This window comes from Hyaena hyaena, unplaced genomic scaffold (assembly GCF_003009895.1).
Source record: "Hyaena hyaena isolate Hyena2069 unplaced genomic scaffold, ASM300989v1 scaffold_68, whole genome shotgun sequence".
Taxonomy (NCBI): Eukaryota; Metazoa; Chordata; class Mammalia; order Carnivora; family Hyaenidae; genus Hyaena; species Hyaena hyaena.
The window spans coordinates 878,386-893,965 of record NW_024080700.1 but is presented as its reverse complement, the minus strand read 5'-3'; the positions used below and the strand labels follow the sequence as shown (position 1 = coordinate 893,965).

The following is a 15,580-nucleotide window of genomic DNA, read 5'->3' as shown; positions in this document are numbered from 1 at the left end:
GGGGGGGGGGGGGGGGGGGGTCAGAGAGAAAGGGAGACACAGAATCGGAAACAGGCTCTAGGTTCTGAGCTGGCAGGCAGCACAGAGACTGATGCGGGGCTCGAACCCACGAATGAGATCATGACCTGAGCTGAAGTCGGACGCTTAACCGACTGAGCCACCCAGGTGCCCCTCATTTATGCTTTTTAATGTCACCGAGGGCCTGTGCTGCTGTCCACTGGCGGACCCCAACTCTTCCAGGGAGCGAACACAGCCAAGCCTCAGGGGATCCTCTTCCGGGAAAAGTTGTGCCCCTTTGGGGCACCAACTGTGTACCAGGTACCATGCTGAGGGTTGTACGGGCAGCTTCTCAAAGGGAGTCCTCCACAGGCTTTCCCACAGCCGTCTGGTGTCTGCTGTGTGGCCCAAGTCCCACAGGCTGCCCTTGGCTGACCTTCCCTGGCTTCCGTGGAAAGGGGCCTTGGTCTCAGAGAAGCGGCTGCGGGACTGGCTCCTTTCACTTTGCCAGGGAGCGCGGGGAATGGCAAGGGGGACACTGTTCAAGGAGGGCATGGGTCAATGGCCATCTCTTCCCCCTCCCCTGCAGGTCTTCAGGGCACCCTTCTCTCCTTCCATTCATCCGTCCGTTTGTCCATCCGCGCTCTCCCAGGATCCCTTCTCTCTTGTTTCAGAGGCCCCCCGCTGCTGCCACGCCTGAAACAAGACAGAAGGGTGGGTGGCTGGGTGGGCAGGTGGAGGGAATGAATGGGCAGGTACATGAATGATGAAAGGGCAGGGAGGCGGGGGACAGAGTCAGCAACAGGAGAAGGAACTCACCCCCCAGCCCCTTGGGGTCACCCCACAGAGTGGGCTGAATAGTGTCCCCCCAAAACATATATTCAGTCCTGATCCCTATGACCTGTGAATGTGGCCTCATTTGGAAATAGGGGCTTTGCAGATGTCATTAGTTAAAGGACCTCAAGAGCAGCTCATCGTGGATTTGGGGTGGGCCTTGTATCCACGGCTGGTGTGTGTGTGAGAGGAAGGAGAGAAGATGTGACCGACACGAGGGAAAAGGCAACGAGTGGAGGCCAGCTAGCAGCCACGGGGCCGGAGGATGGCCAGCAGTCACCAGAAGCCAGGAGAGAAGGATGGGAGGGTTTCTCCCTAGAGCACTGGGAGGAGCCGACCTCCCCCTCCGCAGGACTTCGAGTTGGGGTTTCCGCACCCTGAACTGTGAGAGAACACATTCTGCTGTTCAAAGGCACCCAGTTTGTGGTCCTTTGTTCTGGCAGAATCTGGGGAGCTAACACACCAGAGCCCACCCACAAGCCACACACTCCGGGCTCACGGGGAGGCCCTGTCTCCGGCCGGCTGAGCACCCCGCCTCCTTCCAGAGGAGCCGAGAGGAAGAGAGGACAGGGCCAGGGGCTCCGCTGTCAGAGCTCTCGGTGGCCCCCACTCCGGAAGCTGTGCTCCATGGAACGTTTTCTGTTCCTTTAACCTTGACAATGGCTGCCAGGCCATTGGATGCTACTCGCCACTGTGGCTACTTGCTCTGTGACCCTGGGCACATCTCTGTGTCTCTGCCAGCCCCAACGGCCATGGGGGCCCCTGCTCTGCGCAGACTCCATGAGACCGAGCAAGCCCTGCTCTGAAGCCTACCCCTCACGACACTGTCATGATCATAGAAATCCCACCTCCTCCCACGGCCACTCTGCCAGACCCCAACTGCCTGGGCAACTGGCCTGTCTGGGCTCCAGGCTGAGATGGCCATCCTCACCCTCAGGGCGGCTGTCCTCACCCTCAGGGTGCTCATAAAGGCCACCATCAGCCTGGCGGAGCTATTCCAGCCTAGGACATGGGTCCTGGGGACCCCACTGTGCTCTGAGGGCCTGTGTCCCGGGTGGGCCACCACTCACTGGCCCTCAACTCTGCTTTGCTCACTTCTAGGATTATCACAGGCCTGGTACATAACAGGCCTTCCATGACCTTTGTGAATGAATGGATGAATGAATGAATGTCCTGTACACCACATGCTTTTCCTGAGGCTGTGAAAGGAAGGAACAACAGATTCTAGACGCTAGCCTTCCCCTCCTGGCCTCAGTCCATCCCCGGTACTGGTGCCAGGCTGGGATAAGGGCAGCACACACCTCCCATAGGTAAGGGGAGCCCTCCTGACTCAATGGAGCTAGAGTTTCGGGGATCTAGTTCCCCCAAGGAGACCCCATGCCTCTCCCCTCATCCTTCCACCGGGGACTCTGCCTGACCAAACCCACTGGCCCAGGGGTCGTGGGAGCGCTCTCTAGGTGTTGCCAGAGAAAGAGGGTCCATCCGACTTAGCCTCAGAACTGTTTTCTCTGGGTAGAAACTGGAAGGCAAGCCAGGTCCCCCACCACGTCTCTCCCCAGGTCCCAGAAGGGGCCTCCGGCCACCATGTGTCCCTGGGCCAGGCTCTGGCCACCCGGCCGGGCTGACCTGAGGGGAGGCCTCCAGGCCATGGCTCTCTCAGCTCCAGGTCAGGAGGCCCCAAACGCAGCCCCCACGCAAGTTCAGGTGTGACCAGGAACCACCCCACTGTGCGCACAGGCCAAGCAACCCTCCCGGAGACGCACACGAGGACCCACTAAGGGGTCACTTACCGGTCTGCACGTCACACGTCACAGGGGAATCGGGCTCCTGCATGGGGAGAAGAGCGCGGTGTCCTCCTCACCGGCCCCCATGCTTCCACCCCCTCCCCCCGCACACGCAGGGGCAGGAAGGCTTTCCTCACCCCTACAGGACACCCGCAGAAGGTCCCATGACTGCCGGCTCCTCTCTGGCCTGCTTCCCCCCTCCTGCCTCAGAGCTCACCCCGTGTTTTAGGCAGGGTCCTCCCTGGATCACCACTTGGTCCCAGCTCAGCTGGGCCCCCTGCCTGAGCTGCTAACCCTCCACTCTCCTCCACTCTCCCTGTAGGGAGAACCTCCTCCCCGCCTTCCCTGAGGGCTGTCTCAGAGCTCCGGCTGCAGGAGAGGGCTCTCCCCACTGCACACCCTCCCCTGCCCCAGCCCCGTCCTCAGGGGCCCCTCCTCTCTGTGAGGGCACCTTCACCGACACAATGTTCCTGCCACCAAGGCTCTTTTCCTCCTCTTGGAAAACTCCAAAGCTACATTTCCTCTGCCACTGCAGAGGCCACACGGACACGGAGCCTGAGGGCTCGGCCTGCAGGGAAAGGGGGCCCTGAGGTTTCCGGCCCACCGCCTGTTGCAGCCAGGACTGGAAGCCAGGCCTCCGACCTTCCAGTTCCAGGTGACAATTGTCAGGGCGCCTGGGTGGCTCAGTCACTTAAGCCACCTGACTCTTGCTCTTGCTCTCCACTCAGGTCATGATCTCACGGTTCATGGGATGGAGCTCCATGTCAGGCTCTGTGCTGACATCATGGAACTTGCTTGGGAGTTTGTCTTTTCCTCTCCCTCTCCCCCTCCCACACAAGTGCTCGCTCTCTCTCTCAAAATAAATAAACATTTTTTTAAATCAACAAATAAAACTTAAAAAAAAAAAAAAAAGATATACAATTGTCCCCAAGAGAGAAGGGCCCGGTGCCAGGTTCTTGGAGAGGGGGAGGAAGAGGTGACGGGAGGCCTTGCTCTCTCCACCCACCCACGTTGGAGTCCTAGGTTCTCAGAAATGCACACAAGGCTCTCTGGTTTCCTGCAAGCCCCAAGCCCCACTTCTTTCCAGAACGTTCCTGGCCTCTCTGGTCCCCTGTCCTTTGCATATGCTGATCCTCTGCCTGAAGGGCTCTTCCTACACCACCCACATCCTACCTCACCCTCAGGTTTCAGCTTGCGAGCCACCTCCACCAGAAAGCCGTCCTTCATGCTGGGGAGGGTCGGCTCCTCCTCTGCATCCCACATTCCCTCCGCTCCCTCCATGGAAGCACCTTCCCCACTGATTGTGGCCTCCTGGTTGGCAGGCTGGGCCAGCACTTCTCAGCCCCGCGGCCGCAGCCCGTCAGAGAAAGTATGCGGTATAAACGTGAGCAGACAGGCAGGCTGCGTCCCCGTGCCCTCACCGCAGGCTGTGCCTTCTGCGCCCCGGTGCCTGCGTGCCCGCCCCCGGACCTGGATCCGCGCCTGAGCTCCGCCCCCAGGCCATCAGTCCAGGCCTCAGCAAGGCCCCTCCCACCACTGCTTAGGGCCTCCCTCCCCCAGCCCAGCACAGACCTGTTCGCCAGCCTTCCCGTGGAGCACCGGCTGCGGCAGGGCCATCTCCAGCCGGTGCAAGAGCCAAGCCATCAACCTGCAAGTGAGAGAGACCAGGCTATGTCTAAGTGGTGGGGCTCACGGGGAAACTGAGACCAGACTCCGGTCCCGCCCAAGGCAGACAGCAAGCCCACCGGAAGGCAGGCCAAAACCCAGGTCTCTAGCCCCAAAGACGGTTGCCCCCCTCCCTCTGGGTATGCCTCAGACCCCAGCAGGTTGCTCAGCATCCACCCACCCCCACTCCTCTCCGGAAGTGCATGCAGGTTTCTTACACACTGCCAGGGCAGGAGAATTTGGCAACACATATCCCGATTTTAAATGCATGCAGCCTTTGGCTCAGTGATGCCAGGTTCTCAGATTTGCCCTACAGATTTACTTGCACGTGAGTGAAATGATGCCCGTACAAGCCACTGATTGCAGCAAAAGAGTGGAAATAAGGCTAAGTGCCCAGCAAATGGCTACATAAAAGCTGGTACCACCACATAATAGAGTACTCTGCAGCACTCTATATGCAGAATGAAGCAGATCTATCCAGATAAAACCACCCCTAAGATACACTTTTTGCGTATATTTTGTCTTTAATTTTTTAATCTTTATATATTTTTGAGACAGACAGACAGATGCAAGCAAGGGAGGGACAGAGAGAGAGGGAGACACAGAATCTGAAGAAGGCCCCAGGCTCCAAGTCTTCAGCACAGAGCCTGACACAGGGATCGAACCCACAGACAAGAGCATGACCAGAGCTGCTTAACAGACTGAGTCACCCAGGCACCAGGGTCCTGGAAACCCCTTTAAATTTTCTGCCCAGTGCATGGGTTACTTTTTTTTAATTTTTGAGACAGAGAGACAGAGCACGAGTGGGGGAGGGGCAGAGAGAGAAGGAGACACACAGAATCTGAAACAGGCTCCAGGCTCTGAGCTAGCTGTCAGCACAGAACCCGATGGGGAGCTCGAACCCACAAACCGTGTGATCGTGACCTGAGCCGAAGTCGTACATTTAACCAACTGAGCCACCCAGATGCCCCTGCATGAGTTACTTTTATAATTTAAAAAACTAGTTTGGGGGTGCTTGGGTGGCTCAGTCGGTTGAGCATCTGACTCCTGATTTCAGCTAAGGTCATGATCCCGGGGTCATGGGATCAAGCCCTGTGCTGGGCTGTGTGCCTCATGAGCATGGAGACTAAGATACTGTCTCTCTCTCTCTTCCTCTGCTCCTCTCCCCCGCTCACACTCTCTCTCTCTCTCTCTCTCTCTCTCTCTCTCTCTCAAACAACAACAAACAACAAAGAACAACAACAACTAGTTTGGTGAAGTGTTGGGTGCTGGGCTGAGGCAAAGCACTGATCCTGCTCTCCATGGAAGGCATGACATTTGGGGGGCTCACCTGGCAGGGTCCCCAGGGGGTGGCAGGGAGGAATCCTGAAAGGTAGGCTGGGGCTCTGAAGATGGCTCCTCCTTGGGCTCCGGGGGGCCAGCGGTGGGCATGGGGGGGCTCTCCGGGGCCTGCAGCATGGGCTCCCTTTCCAAAGGGGGTCCTGGGGGCTCTAAACAGCAGGGAGAGCACGAGTCTAGAGATGACAAAGCAGAGCTCCATGCAACCCCTCACGGGCACAGGGGACCCGCATGACTGAGTAAGGAGCCCTTTGGGACCACTCCAACGACTCCTCTCATCAGGCAGACATGGCACTGAGGCCTGGGAAGCTCCAGGGACTTGTCCAAGACCTCACGGGGCAGTTCCATGCCACTGGCTTCCAGCCTAGACTGGGGAGGGGTTCCAGGGCCCACCACAACAGCCCTACTCCACAAGCCCTGAACCCCTCCCGAGCCTGGATGAGGGCTAAGGTCCTCCTCCAGGATCCCTCGGGCCCCAGTGGCAACCCCAGCCCAACCCATGGCCATGCCCGGCAGCCCTTCCCTGGTCCCCTCCCTGTACCTGGGCCCAAGGCAGCATCTGCAGGCTCATCTTCCAGGTCCTAGATCAGAGACAGGGAGTGAGGGCACGGAGTAAAGCAAGCCCTCTGCATTCCCTCCCTGGCCAGTGGTGCCCGGGGTAGGTAGCAGGGGCTCCCTCCCTCCCCGTGAATCCCCTAGCTGTTTTGCAGTCACTCCTCTCCATCAAGAAGAAGCCTCCAGGGAGGACAGCACCCCTCTGCATGTCCCAGGGGGTGGGGACAGCCTGCTGGACCACATATGTCCTCCTTGGGGCCCCAGAAACCCTCCCAGGTGGTCGTCTGCCTGCTCCTCCTTTTCCTCCACTTACCTTGGAGATTTGGGGGGGCTGAGGCAGCACTTTCTCCAGATTCTGCTCAAGCCACTTGAGCAGCCGAGGTCCAGGCCTGCAAACGGGACAGGGGTCAGTGGAGAAACCAAGTACCCTGACCTGAACGTCTATGGGAATCCCAGGCTTCGACCAGCCCTTCCTCACCTCTGGTCCCATTCTGCACAGTGGGGACCTTGTACTGAATACTCTAGAAGGGTCTCTGGTAGCGGGGCAACTTCTGCCAGCCCCAAATTCTACCCATGGCTGCACCAGGCCTAGAACAACAGGCCCTGCCTTGGGCACCTGGACAGCAGGTGAAAAATAGGAGCTGCCTGGGGACATAAATGCAGCATGGGGGACTCCCTGTGCCTGGGACAGATAGGTCTGGCTTCGTGGGTCTGTGAGTGGTGCAGTCACACAGGGACCCATACGTAGAAGGGCCCGCTTTTGGTATTAATGCTGTTGTCACAATCTTAAACTCTTAGTGATTTTTTAAAGGAGTCCTGCATTTTCATTTTGCGCTGGGCCCTGCAAATTACATAACTGCCCTGGGGTAAATGGGTCCCAGATCCAACTGGCCTCCAGGCAGCCCCTCCCTCTGCTGGGGAAACCCATGTTCACAGGGGATCCCATCCCCCCAGGTATTGCCCCAAAAGAAAGCCGGCAAGTCCTCTGGGGGACTTCATCCTGAATTGCCTTACGGATCTCATGAGTCAGTCAAGTGGCCCTGGGGATCCCTGATCTGGGCAGCCTCCAGGGGACAAAAAGAAATAGATGACCGTGACTAGAAAAATGAATGGATGGATGAATGAATGAATGTGTGTGCAATCACACACATTCATTCATTCCCTCTGTGCTGCGTCCCCTCCTTATGGCAGGCCCTGTGCCAGGCACCAGGGTTCAGCAGTGACGAGATAAAAGTCCCTGCACCCAAGAACCCAGCAGTCTTGGGGCGCCTGGGTGGCTCAGTTGGTTGAGCATCCAACTTCAGCTCAGGTCATGATCTCATGGTTCGTGGGTTCGAGCCCCACATCAGGTTCTGTGCTGACAGCTCAGAGCCTAGAGCCTGTTTCAGATTCTGCGTCTCCCTCTCTCTGCCCCTCCCCTGCTCATGCTCTGTCTCTAAAATTTAAGGATTACACAAAACCCTAAATTTCTAGCTTTTCCTAAAAACCTGGAGAATCTGGCCAAACTGGGCCTGAACTCCTGCTAGGCAGAGACTATGGGAGCTGAGTGGGGCCCTCCTAGAGAAGAATGTGGGCTCCCCTGTTTGCCATAGGCCCCACCCACCCTTAAAACAAGACAGCCACCCACCTGGGTCAAGTCAGAGAAGTTCGAAGCTATTACCAACTGCGAGGCCAACCTAGGGGCCCCTATGTCCCCCACAGTGGCCCCAGCCCTGCCCCTGGGCCCCATACGATGCCCACATACACGAGCCCAACTATGAGGAGCTCATCCATGCCTTCTCCCCATGGCCTCCCACCTGGGGCTCTCCCAGAAATCAGCACAACAAACCACAGGATGCATAGGGACCTTTGGCTCCATTGTAAGGATGAGAAAAGTGAGGTCCGGAAGAGATGAGAGGCAATTTCAAGGTCACACACGGAGGTGATGATGGACCCTGTTCCTGCTTTGGTCACACAGCTCCCCCAACCACACACACAACAGATGAGGCTCAGGGGCCAAACCAGCGCTCAAGAATGGGGACTTACCCAGTGTCCTGGGCCCCAGGGGCCACAGTGAGTCCATCTGCAGAAGAAAGGAAGGTGGTCAGCGGCAAGCGGCCTGCCCAGACCCCCTCTGCCGGTAAGCCTCACTCAAACGGGGTTGGAATCCAGAGCCAGGCAGATGAGAGTCCCCAGCCTGTGAGCTCTCCGCAGGGGCAAGGTCCTAGTCCCACCCCCAAAAAGCCATCCTGCCTCCTGGCCTTACCTGAGCCCGCGTTGCTGCATTGCCCAGGGACCTGTGGCAGGCAGGACAGACAGACAGACAGACAGGTGAGGACAGAGAACCCAGACCCAATGGCCTCCCACCCTGCCCTTCCCCACCAAACCCACCTCAGCTCCCACCCCCACAAGTACCTGAGCGGGGCCCTCCGAGCCAGCAGCAGTGGTCTGGGCTGGCCCGCTGCTGAGCACGGGCTGTGGGACAACTTTCTCCATGCCTTTCTTGAACCAGGTCAGCACCCAGCCGCTGGGAGTGCTGAGGGACAAAGATCCCAGTTTGCCCTCAGGTCCCCAGCCCCTCCCTGATCCGAGTGGCACTCTCTAGTGTCCTAAAGAACTCGGGTTGAATCCCAAATGTCTATCTCCCCAGTGAGTCTTCAGATATGTCACCTTCCCCCAAGGCTTGCATCCAACTCTGGAAAATGGCGGACACCAGACCTTGATGAGGCCGGGTATGCGCAGTACCATCCTGAGTCCACCCCCAACAGATGCTTGGTCCAAAGCAGCCAAGATCTATTATCCTGCTTTCCCCTTAGCCTGGCTCCAGGGGGTCCCATCCTACACTTGGCACGTGCTGTGCTCCAGAAGGGTCAGAAGGGTTGAGGGTTTCCTGTGGGGCCTTTTCCTTGTGGCTGAGGTTGGGCAGCCTAAATATGAGGGTCGCAGACTCACTCCCATAGGCTAGCCTGCCGCCCCCCACTCCCCGCGGACCACACACAGATAGGCTCACTGGATAAGCTCTAACGGTCTAAAATGAGCCAACTTGGAGATTTTACACAAAAGTCTGGATTTCTAGCTTCACTGAAAAAAATCAGAAGCCCTGGCCACACTGGATCTGCATTTCACCCAAGCATTGAGAATGCCCGGCCCCTAGTCTCCATTTCTCTTGGTCACATTGCCCATTTGGCCCAGGAGATCCCTGCCTTCTGCTTGAGGCTCTGTTCAGCCAGTTCCCAAGATGTTCTGGGCAGCTGCCAGCAAATAACTGGAGACCTGAGACAGTGTCAGTCCCCACCCCCAAGTGGCTCCCTAGGTTTTTTTGGAGGTGGGGGCTGGCCCCGAGGAGAGGGGATGGAGGTGTGGTACCTGTTCACTTCGGGAACCACAGCGACCTGGGCCTGGAGGGATGTGGGTGACGTAGGGGCAGCCTCCTGAGTTTCTGGAAAAGAATCCCCCATACTTTAGATCTGGAGCCTCAGATTACCTAGGGAGGTCTACCCTGTGAGGGAGGTCAAGTCAGAGGTAGAGGAAAGAGAACCCCAAAGGAGTCAGAAGCCCAGGGTTCTAGCTCAGCACAGCTAAAAAGTCCCCAGGAACCCGATCCTCAACTTGTCTGAGCCTCAGTTTTTTCATCTGTGAAATGGGCCTGCTGGCCTATGAACTCTGCAAGGCCCTGAGAGAGAATATACTTTCCCCCTTGCTGCTGGTCCTGCCAGCCTGGGTTTCCAGCACTTACCCTGAGGGGCTGGCTCAGCTGCAGCCACTTCCTCCCTGGATGGCTCCTCCGGTGGCTGCAAGGATCAAACAGGACAAGGAAGCCCTCAGGGTTCACGCACTAAGGAACCCCTACCCCACAGGACCAAACCGCTCTGTTCTTACAATTGTCCCTGTAAATCCCAGCAGCTTCACCTTCTACTTGGGACGCTTCCGCCCTCACAACCCCAGGGGTCCCACGTCCAGGGTGCCCCCCTACCAAGGTAGCCCCAAGCCTTTCACCTCCCCCAGGAAGCTGCCCCACTCCAGTGGCCTGAGAACAGGGAGGAACAAGGGAGACAGTTATAAAGCCTTTAGGCAAACTGAAGAGAGTTTGGAGAGGGAGGTGAGAGGACCCGCACACCTATCCCCCCACCCCCCGCCAGAGCTCTCCCTCTCCTCTGGGCCAAATCTGCCATTCCCCTGCCTCTGCAGCTGCAGCTCCTAGTGCTGTGCGCACATATGTGCATGTACAGACACACACACGCACACACTCATACACCTAAACGTATGGGTCACATAAATGTCCACATATGTGCAGTTAGATGCATGTATACATGAACACACATGTGTACACATGCAGTAACAGAGGTGTGTGCATACACATGCACAGACATGAAAATAAGTGTATCTGCTCACACATGCATGTGTGTGTGCAGGACACAAAGCACATGTGCTGTGCGTATACATTTGAATGTGCGTGCATGCCCCAATACACATGCATGTGCTTAGAGGCACATGCAGACATTTTCATACATACATGTGCATGCGTGCAGACATGCACATATGCAAGTGTACAGACACAGACACCCAAACGTGTGCATACACACACACATTTGCATACATACACAGACACAGATACTCATGTGTACACACATGCACATATATATGCTCAGTTACATAAGCCTAGGCATCTGCACACACACATGCACTGACACAGTAACGTACTCACGAATACATCATTTCATATGTACATCAACACACAATCAAATACACACATGGATGAACATACACACATGTGTGTGTGCATACACATACATACATACACACAAAGTTCTGCAGCTGAACACGCATACATGTGCATGCACGTGCATGTGTATAAAACATGTATGTATACAAACATACGGCTACACACAAATGTGTTCACACACATACATGCACAGAAACATAAACGAGCATACACAAACACATGAATACATTCACAAACTCAGAAATATATCCATGGACACACTCATACACTGACAGCATGCCTTACATGCACTACAGACACACTGCATGTGACATAAATGTGTACATATATGTGTACATGCGTGCATAAAAATACATGTAAATATGTGTGTGTGCATGCACAAAATTTGCTAATGCATATGTATGCACAGACATACCATTAAGGACACATGGCATGCACATGTGTGTACATACATGTGTGTACACACAAACACATATGCACACAAATTCTCTACCTGGGTGGTCACTATCTCCTGAACATACCCAGGCTGCCCAGGACCAGCCCTTCCTCCACGAGACAGGCCCCAGGTCACCATCTCCAGTCCCATGCGGGCCCGCCCTCTGTGTCTAGGAGCAAGCCCCACCAGCTTCCATTCTCCAGAGTTAAGATGCTTCTCTCCCTCCTCTGAGCTCCCATACTTCCGTGTGATATGCTTGTTTGGTCCCCCTGGGAGGGAAGATCTGAGCCCAGTGTTGGAGCTCCCTGAATTTTCCCGTCACCTCTGTGTCCTGGTAGGATGACCTGGCTGGTACTTGTCTTCTGACCCCTGGGGCAATGCCTTACTCATCATTACGCTCCCAGCACAGTGCACAGGCCTGGCATCCATTAGGAACTAAATCAAATCTTTTTAATTGAACTTCTGAACTAGTTGTCATCAGGCTCCTGAATGGATGGGATGTAGAACTGGCAGGTTTGGATGCACTTGAGTCCCCTCGAAGGTCCCTGGGGGCGGCAGCTGACCCAAGTTGGGAACTCCCAGAGCCACAAGGCTAGTATGGCCTCCTCAGCCTCAGCCTCTTACCAGGGACTTGTCCTCTAGCTCGGCCTCCTTGGGGGCTGTTTTAGGCTCTGGCTCTGGTTCCAGCTCCACCTCTGGTTCTGGTTCTGCCCCCTCCTCCTCCTCCTCCATCTTGGTCTTCTGAGGGGGCCCCGGGGGCTGAGGCAGCACTTTCTGGACCCAGCTCCACATCCTGGTGCCTGTAGAAGACAGAGTCCTTAGGCCTCCCCAGAGTGCCCACTGCTGCTCCCAGCATTTGGGAGCCACTTTTGTGGGTCACACATGCCCCCCTTCTCTCATTCATCTTTAAAAACATCTTTGCCAATTTGCCTTCTGATAGAGATACTCAGGCCAAAAACATGTGTATAAAGAGCTTGGTCACAACAGTGTTATAAAAAAGATGAAAAACACCCAAATATTTGCCAGTAGGAACCTGGTTATTAGAAAGTTCCTAAATGTTCACCTGTAAGAGGGACACATATTAAATAAATTACAATACATCCAATAACGGAATACTCTGGAAGCCATGAAAAAGATGGGTCTGTTTGAACGAATATGGAAAGATGTTCATGCTCAGGACTCCAGGAATGACCAAATCAGTTAAACTCTCTGTGCCTCAGTTTTGCTTGTCTGTAAAATGGGGATGTTACAGTACCTATCCCGCAGAAATCATTGTGAGGCTAAGATAACCTGGTGAGAACATGGCGCGCACACTCTGAGCACTTAATAAATGGCTATGACTATTATCTGGTGTCAAACAAGAACACTAATTGTAGAAATATCACATTCATCATGATCCCAACATGAATTTTTAAAAATACATTGTCAATAGCATATGAACAGAAAATGTTTTAACATAAAAATCAACCTGTTCTCATGACTTAAACAATTTTAAGATAAAACTACAACTAAGTCCCTTTTTCAAGATTTACTGTGATATTTCAGCCCAACCATCTAGGGGTATAGTTTCTGGCAACATGTATCTTCTGGGAATGGGAGGCCTCAGCCCTTATGACTAAATCCCTGCATGGCAGCCTGGCCCAGTGGCTGCCACACAGGTCAGTATGTGCAAACTTCCACCCTTGAAAGGGCCCTTCTGGGGGGGTGCCCAGCATGATAGAGTGCTTCTCTGTCCCTCCTCTGCTAGGGACGCTGGCCCCAGGCTGGAAAGGACAGGCACAGGGCCCGGGATCCATGCCCCAGTGCCCTTTCCCCACAGCCCCTTGGCTGTGCCTCCTGCCCGATGTTCACAGCCGTGACTTCTGCCACCACTCTGGCCTCAGCACCCAGCTGTGCAGGCGAGAGCAGAGAGCTCCAGGTGGGAAATCAGATCCCTGACTCAGCCTCCGAAAAGGTGAACCGGAGCCAGACGTGAACCCCTCTGGCCTTCCATTGCCTTGTGGGGTGGGGAACACAGACACAGCGATTTCCAAGGCTGGTAGAGCCCAAGGCCATATGTTTCAGCTGGCGGATTCTGCCCACCCCAGCCAGTCCCATGAGGCAAAACCGAGCTAAGGTGTCTTCCACCCTTGATCACATTCATCCTTCTCCCCGTCTGCCACCAGCCTCAGGAAAATAATTGTTACCACTTTAGAGCTCAGGAAACAGAGGCACAGAGAGAGGAATAGACTTGCCTGAAGTGATCCTGCTGGTAAGCAGCCAAGCTGAGTCACATTCAGGTCCTCTGGGCTCCAGGTGTCTCACACCCACCTCCAGTGCTGTTGACATTTGCCCAGGGTTGGCTCTGCAGGCCAGTCCTGCAAACCTTTTCCCAGTTTGTTTCTGAACTTTCTGGGAATGACTAGGGAAGCCTTCCCCACTCCCAAATTTTCTTCTTCCCTCAGACCCAGTCATCTTCTCCAGGATGGAAATATTTGCGTGGCCCTGCTGATTACACACTGACAAGGGAGGCTAAGGCGGGCAGGGGGACCTCGGAGGATGCTGGGATCACCAGCTCTTCTGTATCTTCTGGGAGGCTGGTGAAAATACAGATTCCTAGGCCCCTCTAAGCCTTTTGCAGGACCTAGAATCTGCATGTCATAAGCTGCCTCGAAGAGTCACTATGGTTTGAGCCCCACAGGCGGATTGCAAAGCCCCAGTTTTCCTCCCCTCCCTATTCTCCAAGACTAGACGCCTTGTTAGAAGGAGAGCATGGGGGTCCCACCAGGGCCCCACCCAGCTACCACCTCATCCCGAGTTACCTGCTCAGATGCCGACCACCAGCCAGGAATTGCCTTCTCCCTGACACTTGCGGCCGGTCTCTCAGACCCAGGGGGGATTAATTGGCAGCTGCAGCGCCGTGTGCAAAGGATTAGCAGAGGCCGAACAGGGGAGGGGAGGTGGCGGTAGAAGACAGGCGCTCCAGGCCCAGGCAGCCAGCAGCAACCCTCCAGGGGCCAGCAGGAATCTAGGTCCAGGGAAGGAGCCCCACATGGCCCTGGTTGGGGCCCCATGAGTCACCAGGTTCCAGGGGCCCAGTTTGCCACATACCTTGACCAAGCCAGAGGGTGGCCGGTGGAAGAATAACAGCTTGATGTCCCCGTGTGATTCTGGAAGACTCTAGGTGGCAGAGGCTTGTGAGCTCTCAGTCAGCAGTGGCAGGAGGCACACCCATCCCTCCAGCTCCAGACCCAGGACTCACACAGTCTCTCTGGCCCAGGCTTCTGCAGCTTGGGCAGGACCTCAGTAGCCCCTGCCTTGGGCTCTGCCCAGTCGGCCGTGGTCCCAGGGCTGGGTTTTTAGGAAGAATCCAAGGACTGAGGGATGGCTGACTGTGTGGGAGCTGGCCCCCGAACTGAGGTCCAGCCCTAGTGGGGACACAGAGATCTTGGGGGAGAGAGGGACAGAGGCCCAGTGAAGAGGGGATCAGTGAGGTGACAAGAAACTGGGCGGGAGTACAGTAGAGGGGTGACCAGCAAGGGATGGGGACTTTGTCGTCCACACCATCGCCTGAGCTCCTCCTCTGTACCCAGCAGCGTGCACACGTGAGTGGCAGTGGGAGGAAGGCAGGCAGGCCTCCATGAAGAAGGGAGATTTGACCCGAGACAGGAAAAGCAAGAGCTGAATGGACCGTGTTCCAGACAGAAGACACTGCAAGGGTAAAGGTCGGGAGGCCGGAATGAGCCTGGAGGCACCCGATGAACAGGGAGGGGGCCAGGGACTTAGAGGGTGTGAGGAAGAGCGTTGGGAGATGAAGTCGAGGTTGGCCAGGACGGATCACGTACGGCCCATAAGCCATGGTAAGGTCTTTGGGTTTTAGTGGACGGCCCAGGGAAGCCCATGATGGTTTTGAACAGGGGCCAGGCAGCACCGGTGCGGCTGATGTGCGGTGAGCATGTGAACTGGTCAGGAGCCTGCAGAGCGACAAATCATCCTGTGACCCAGTGACCTCTGGCTTCTTCCCCTCCATACATAAGCATATGAGGGACATCCACACTGGTGTGTGGCCAAAGTTTGTTCATTTTCCTCACCCTAGAACCGTTTTCTCTTCCCCCAGGCACATCTGACTTCGCCCACTCCCCAGGGGTTCCGCTGCCTTGAGGTTGCTCAGCCTCGGGCGGGGAGCACAGACCAAGCCTCACCCACGCAGGGCCCCATTCGATCACTCCTCCCCCAGCGCCCTGTGCATGGCCTCTGATAGGCAAGGTAGCTGGCATGCAAGGATGCTCT

General features: G+C 55.8%; 1 protein-coding gene across 1 annotated transcript in view; it reads right to left on the bottom strand.

Moving 5' to 3' along the window:
• CNGB1 (cyclic nucleotide gated channel subunit beta 1) overlaps positions 1 to 15,580 on the bottom strand; it is a 71,781-nt gene that overhangs the window by 52,026 nt on the left and 4,175 nt on the right. The window contains exons 2-12 of the mRNA XM_039232580.1: positions 11,936 to 12,111; positions 9,889 to 9,943; positions 9,519 to 9,591; positions 8,544 to 8,688; positions 8,419 to 8,449; positions 8,199 to 8,235; positions 6,487 to 6,562; positions 6,160 to 6,199; positions 5,611 to 5,770; positions 4,188 to 4,263; positions 2,622 to 2,658 (exon numbers count right to left, since the gene is read on the bottom strand). Coding sequence (XP_039088511.1) covers positions 2,622 to 2,658; positions 4,188 to 4,263; positions 5,611 to 5,770; positions 6,160 to 6,199; positions 6,487 to 6,562; positions 8,199 to 8,235; positions 8,419 to 8,449; positions 8,544 to 8,688; positions 9,519 to 9,591; positions 9,889 to 9,943; positions 11,936 to 12,103 — 898 coding nt within the window. The 5' untranslated portion in view covers positions 12,104 to 12,111. The remainder of the gene's footprint in view (positions 1 to 2,621; positions 2,659 to 4,187; positions 4,264 to 5,610; positions 5,771 to 6,159; positions 6,200 to 6,486; positions 6,563 to 8,198; positions 8,236 to 8,418; positions 8,450 to 8,543; positions 8,689 to 9,518; positions 9,592 to 9,888; positions 9,944 to 11,935; positions 12,112 to 15,580) is intronic.